Genomic DNA, 7,260 nt, shown 5'->3' with positions numbered 1-7,260 from the left:
GTGAGACAGACATGAAACCAAACACACACTCACACGCTGCAGTGAGTGACGGGCAGCGGGTTTACGTTTTTACCATCCCTGCGCGATTCACCTGCTGCCCCCCCCCCCGGCTTTCATCCTCACACATCCCGTCCCCGAAACTGCGCGCTCTTTCTCAGAGACGGGAGCGCGCAGTTTTAGGCACAGCAATTCACAGGTTTCCTTGTGGTACAAACTCTGTGAAATAATAGATAATGGTAAACTGATAGTTTTCTCTCCAAGCACCGCTACTACTGCGCGCCTCTGGCATCGCATCGCGCCCGAGAAGGACTGGTCTAATGAAAAAAAAAAGTATAATTAAGGATTTGTCTGCGAGCCGCATGTGACCATCAAAAGAGCCATATATGGCTCGCGAGCCATAGGTTCCCGACCCCTGGGCTAACGGAAGGGCGAACTATCCTGATCCAGAAGGATCCCTCAAAAGGTGCAGTCCCATCCAACTACCGGCCAATAACCTGTTTCTCCACAACATGGAAGTTCATGTCTGGCATTATTGCCACCAAGATAAATAGGCTCATGGATCAATTCATGAGTAACACACAGAAGGGCATTGGTAGAGACTCCAGAGGAGCCAAACACCAACTCCTGGTCAACGCTCCTGGGTCTCCCGTTCTCTCATTTTGGATCCTGCCCTCCAGCCATGCCGCGTCAAGATCACCGGCCATGCCAGGACCTATCTCTCATACTGGAAAATAAACCATTACTTACGTATTCACTTACCTGTGTCATCCTTCCGGGTTCCAGCATCTGGATCTGTCTTGCATCAGAAACATGACAGTGGTCAGAGAAAAAGAAACCATTAGAAGGGGTTATGAAGGCCTTGATACTATTTCAAATAACAATACTGGACATTTGATGCCATAGATTCAGAGAAGAAACGGAGAGAGACAAAATAGTTTTGATTGGTTTGATTGGTTTCTAGTCTGTAAACTGATAGAGGAATCCTTCAGAAAAGAGAAGGGAACAGCCTCATCTCAGCAAATTTAAAACATTGATGTAATTGTCGATGGGTGGAGTGCTCCTGCCCCAGGTGGAGGAGTTTAATTATCTTGGGGTCTTGTTCACACGCGAGGGAAGATCAGAGCATGAAATCGACAGGCGGATTGGCAAAGCGTCCGCTCTTATGTGGTCGCTGTACCGCTCTGTTATGGTGAAGATAGAGCAGGACCAGAAAGCAAAGCTCTAAATTTACCGGCTGATCTTCGTTCCAATACTCACCTATGGTCATGAGCTCTGTGTCATGACCCAAAGAACCTGGTCCCGAATACAAGCGGCTGAAATGAGCTTCTTCCATAGGGTGGCTGGGCGCTCCCTCAGATATGAAGTAGGAGCTCGTGTAACAGGACATCTAATTGTTTTAATTACACAAAAAATTGGCTCAGTTGGAAAAAATGCCTCAACCAACATGGTAGACAATGACTGAGATGGTAAATCTCCTTTTTTTTAACTGGACCTGCAAATGGTAAAACCTTTCTTTATGGTGAGTCTCATAGTGGTGCTGAATGATATATTCTTTCAGCACTGCGACCTGTTGATGACAAACCAAGCATGCAGGATTTGCATTCAACTCTGTGGACAAATAAAACTCTTTCCATTTTTCCTGGAAAGCTTGGCACTCCAACTCAACCTTTTTTTCTTTTTGACAACATTTTGGTCATTAAGGTGTCACTACTGATCATTCTTATGGCAGTGTCGCAGCGGTGAGGCTTGCAGGGAACCAAACTGCATCCTACTCAGAGGCAGAGCTGTCAGGTTTCGCTTTTGGCATGTGCAGAGATAAGCTGTTTCACCTGTAATGCTTCCCTCGCTCCCACTAGTGGCGAAACAAAAAAACCAACAACAACAAAAATGTCAATTAAAAAATCCTGACTGTACATCACTTTCTGGTGACAATGAGCTTGTGTCTTTTACTACATTTTCTTCATTAATAAAATAAACATTGCTTCCTACGGGGCCATGGGGAACCCCTGATCCAGTTTGACATGGATCATCAGCTATAAAACCTTCTCATATGCAACCCAAAACTCCTGGGAGGAACTACAGAAAACATGTTAATCTTAACAGGCTTGGAAGTGGACATGATGGATGGCAGATTCTCTGCTGTTGAGGTGGAAGGACCAAGCTTCTGACAGCAAGAACAAACATCACACCAGAATACCACAGAATACTTTGAACAAAAAAACAGCTGTGATGATGACAGATGTGATGAAATAATCTAAAATCTCCAGGTTGAACATTTTTTATCCCCCTTCCAAAGCCATCTAATGCTGAGGGGGCTAAGGATACTGGAGCCTATCCCAACCGCTGTCAGGTCATGGCAGGAGGATGACTTAAAGTATTCAGTCAATCTGTGAAGCATGTTTTTGGACTGTGGGAGGAAGCTGGAGTGAACGTGGAGAAATTCCACAGCATGCAAAGGCCACACAGGAAGGAAGTGAATCAGTAAGAGTGCTGACCACTACACCACAATGCAGCCTTCTGAATATGGTTTTTATTAGCAAAACTATAAATGTGTTACAACAGCATTACATATGGAAACAGCATTCTGGGGTTTCTTAGATCAGTGGTCTCCAACTGTTCTGAAGTTACAGACTGATTCCATGTCAGACAAGATTTTCATGGCTGATGCTGACGTCTAAATGTTCCCAGAAAATATATTTTTCCTTAACAAAATGGTTTTTCCCTCTGGTGTTAAACGTTTATAAATATTTACAGATACTGAGGATTCAATATAGCCAAGCTTCTGATTTGTAAAGGTTCTTTCTGATTTGTGTTCATTTTTTAAAGACAAAATTATAGTTTTTTTTCCCAATAGAAAAGTATTTTAGCACTGAAAAAACTCAATTCAGGGCAAAAAGATGAACCCTAGAGGACTATCACCGGGTGACTTTCACCCGAGCAAAACTATTTACATGAGTTCCAATATGTCACGTGTCAAGCAGTCTGTGCCTTCAGGCACAGACATGTCCCAGGAATGGGTGAAACAAAGACCAAGTTTCTAGTATCATTTTATCATTTTTTTAAAAGTTTTTTTAAGCTATTTTTGAGCATGTTTTTAGGAACTTCCCATGTTTCTCTTTTTCTTACACATACCACAGTTGAAAATAAAAGAAAACCACTCATTTATCACATGTCATGTTTTGATCCATTCTTTATGACAAGTACTCTTTGTTGGGTATATTATATTAGGTAAAATTTACACAGCAAAAGTGATGGTTTAACTTTTTATACCGAAAATGTTTAAGGGTTAAGCAGTTTTTAAAATACAATCTTGACTTTTTATGCATTCTTTAAGACAGGGGAGTATTTTGGATGCTAACGTTTCTTCATTTAGCTTTACTGTAGGAAATTCTAAATTGTCCCGGTAACAAGTTTTCACAAAAGTAGCTACTGCTTAACTTGACTGACCCAAGCCAACCCCAGGACATCCTTCGTGAAGCTCCCAAGAGTGCTGGATCTGCAACAAAAAATAAGAAATGTGTCAAATTTAGGTCCAAAGAGGAACTGAAAACAAACTTCTTCTAACATTTTTTCTTTTGTCTTCTTTTCTTTCACAAACGATTGTTCTGAGGGCCCAGCTAAGGAGACAACTCTAAAATCTCATCCCTTCTGAAATCTAAGTGTGATCATTTCTAGATCCTTTTAACTGGTGAAATTATGCAAATCTTCTGTGCTCCTCCAGTTTTGTTTGATTCCTTACAGGAACCATTATGTTTCCACTATAAATAATGAGCAACAAAAACTGCTTTAATAAATGAGCTTCATTCGAATCTTTGGTAAAGGTATTGGGATTAAATAAAGCCAACAGACAAATCCAACAATATAGGCCAAGGTTGCAGAGACTGAGCTCAGAGAAATTCTTCTCTGCAACCTTCTTATATTAATGCTGGTAAACAAAGAGTCAATGAGGACATGTTTTCTTAGCAGGGGCACTTCAAGTGCAGAATCAACTGCCCCCTGTGACTACTGCACAAGAGCATAATTCAGCCAGTCTTTGTCTTCCAATGAGGAGCTGAGATTTTTCAAACTTTTGCATTATTATAGAAATATGAAAAAACAGAACACAAAGAAGGCCCAGTAAGAAGCAATCAAAAATAAAAACTACAATGATACAAAAGAGAGGAGGGGGTTCTTAACTTATTTGCTGTCTCTAAAGCAACTTACCTGAAATCAAGTCTTGGGTTGAGCCGGTTCGTCCTCACAGAGCTGCTGTTCCTCCATCCACAAAGTCTAGAACTGGAGGGTTGTTAGCAGACTCATTTGACCTCAATGAAGCCAACCTCATGCTACCTCCCGTATCGTCCTTGTTTTCTATGTATCGATGCAGAGTGCTGTAGAAGTGGTCTTTGGTGCTGAACTTATAGAGTGAGGAAATCTTCTCCCAATCCTTATTGCAAGGGGTGACAATGTTGCCGGCGGGGTCCTGATTAAAAAAGCTCTTCAGGTTCCTATCTGCAAGCTCTTTGGCATGTTTACTTGAGTAGTCGTTCATGAGGTCATTCTCCTCCTCAGCATAATTCTTCCAAAACTTTAGCTGCAGGTAGCTGATGGGGGAGAAGCAGTGAGCCACACAAATCACCAACAGGTTGGATATCATGATGGAGGCGATGACCAGCCAGCCCAGAATCTGTAGTCACAAACAAGCATGAGGGCTGGCTCAACACTTTTACAAAACATAGAAAGCCTGACCCCAGCCATAGAGGCCACCACACTGTTACGCTACAGTCACAACCGTCACCGCACGACGGGGACGCATCTGCAGAATCTTCAAATCAGGCGACAGCTGGGTGGCCACAGGGTGGGGACAGCCGGAAGAAGCTCTGATTGGACGATGTTTAAATGTCTCTGGATGGCGACTGTACATGTCTAGATGGCAACTGTACATGTCTAGATGGCGACTGTACATATCTATTGGCGACTGTACATGTCTAATGGCGACCGTACATGTCTATTGGCGACTGTACATGTCTAGATGGCGACCGTACATGTCTAGATAACAACCGTACATGTCTAGATGGCGACCGTACATGTCTAATTGGCGAGCATACATGTCTAGATAACACGTACATGTCTAGATAACGACCGTACATGTCTAGATAATGACCGTACATGTCTAGATGGCGACTGGACATGTCTAGATGGCGACCGTACATGTCTAGATAACAACCGTACATGTCTAGATGGCGACCGTACATGTCTAATTGGCGAGCATACATGTCTAAATAACGACCGTACATGTCTAGATAACGACCGTACATGTCTAGATAATGACCGTACATGTCTAGATGGCGACTGGACATGTCTAGTGCCATCGGCCACCTGGTAGCCGTTGGTTAAAAAGCGAGCAATTCTGCACCACTGGTCATTCACAATTCAGATTTTGAGCAGACATTAGAATCAATTCACATTTACATATTTAGACAATTCAATTAACACATTTAGACAACATGCTTCCCAAGAAAGCACAATGTTTTGTCCTTTTCGTGTTCTTCTCAACATCGACCGCAATTTGTCAATCCACAGGTCTCACAGTTGCTGTGGTGCTGTCAACACTGTGATCAGTTTTGTGCAGCATGAATGCCGTCTCCTTATTTGGACCACGGTGGCTGGGATCACCAGATTGTCGTCCAGTCATCGCCGGGCCCCCGGCCCATATCATCAGCCCTCATGGAGAGTCACCACTGCTACTGTACGATTGCTATCTAATGGACAGTAGCAGTGGGAAGTTAGCAGGGTGGCTGGAGGGTGGCAGTCTGAAATCAGGCAATCAGACTATTTTGGCAACCTTGGCAACCCTTCTATCAGTCAAATAACGTGCTGATGCCTTCCTGCCACCTTCCTGCCACTGAACTGCCACCGTGCCATGTCCAAATGTGTCCGGCCGCATAAAAATGCCACTACAACCTCCTGATCACAAATTCCACCGCACGGCCACCTACAGAATTTGTTAAAAAACTTGCATAAAGGTTGCCACGCTGTGGCATTTTGGGATATGTGACAAGATGTAAACGTCATCTTCAGAACATCATCTTCACCAAAGACTGCCATCACTGACTCATCTACTTACCATACTGTTCTTTGCACTGTTGTCACTTTAACCATCTCATTGCTCTTTTGCACTATTTAGATTGCTATTCTTCTTCTTCTTATAACTGTTATTTTATCTATTTTACTTAATTTATTTTATTTTATAAGCAGCTTGCACTGTGGGTCGAGAGGAAAGTAATTTCATCTGAGCTATATGTTATGTGTAGGCATACTTGACAATAAAGCTGACTTTGACTTTGACTTGACTTTGAAATATCATGCAAAGTCAGGAAGAGCAACTGTGATGGTGTAGGTACCATAACCGTTTGGCCTGGAACTTCCGTTCGGGGTCCTGGGACTAATACTGACATCACATTCTGTGATTGGCTGTCCGTTGGTGACGTGTCAGATAGTGATTGGTCTGGACAAATGACGATACTACCATAGAAGAAAATATTATGAAGTCTCTTGTAAACAAACAGAGTTCAGACACAGAGCGAGATTATCTTCTAAACATGCTTTTATTATTGTTATGATTATTATTGAATGCATGTTCACTTATAGTTTTTTTAATCCATGCTCCCAATGCTTTATTATTGGCAGAACGCACCCGGAAGAACAACATTTAGCTGCGCTAAAAACCTTTTCAGCCACGGCTGAACTTGAACTGGAATAACAAGCGGATTGTGGCAAAATCTCTTTATAAAAATTACAAAGAATATTGTCAGACACAATTTATGAGGGAAAATAACTTTAGGTTACAAAAGGGAACGTAAAAGGAAAATTTGTAGAGCCCAAGCAGATCTCTACGCTACGTAGTTTGTCCAAGTAGGGCTACCGTAGTGTGACGTAAATAACCTTCAGTTGAAAGGACCCCGAATAGTTATTCCAGGCCGAACGGTTATGGTACCTGCAATGGCAGCATCCCCTGCCACACCCACAACAAAATGGCGGTAATTTCCCATCCAGCACTGCACACTTTCTTTTTCTTTTTATTATATCAGAATCTTTATTCTTAACTAAATGCACACATATCTTTGAGTTAAAATATACATGTATTCTTTGGTTTCAGTGTTTATTGGTAACACAGACTATACATATATTGTTTAGGTTACTCATTTAGACTTGTTTTTGAGTGGCCAGTTCTTGAGAGTGCTTAGGTCTCATGTTTGAGTTCTCTCCTGGAGCTTGTTT

At 42.2% G+C, this 7,260-nt stretch overlaps 1 protein-coding gene and 1 long non-coding RNA gene across 2 annotated transcripts in view; both read right to left on the bottom strand.

Moving 5' to 3' along the window:
* Positions 1-2,512: 2,512 nt before the first annotated feature.
* LOC111948990 lies at positions 2,513-4,443 on the bottom strand. The gene is made up of 2 exons (XR_002874990.1): positions 4,204-4,443; positions 2,513-3,496 (listed from the first exon to the last, which is right to left on the bottom strand). It is a non-coding gene; the product is annotated as an uncharacterized LOC111948990 (long non-coding RNA).
* A 4-nt stretch (positions 4,444-4,447) lies between these two features.
* LOC111948934 (calcium homeostasis modulator protein 6-like) overlaps positions 4,448-7,260 on the bottom strand; it is a gene marked incomplete at its 3' end in the record, with an annotated part of 7,239 nt that continues 4,426 nt past the window's right edge. Inside the window, exon 2 of the mRNA XM_023964113.1 lies at positions 4,448-4,666. Within this exon, the coding sequence (XP_023819881.1) occupies positions 4,448-4,666 (219 nt within the window). The remainder of the gene's footprint in view (positions 4,667-7,260) is intronic.

Source organism: Oryzias latipes, chromosome 16 (assembly GCF_002234675.1).
Source record: "Oryzias latipes chromosome 16, ASM223467v1".
Classification (NCBI taxonomy): Eukaryota; Metazoa; Chordata; class Actinopteri; order Beloniformes; family Adrianichthyidae; genus Oryzias; species Oryzias latipes.
This window is presented reverse-complemented; position numbering and strand designations above follow the sequence as displayed.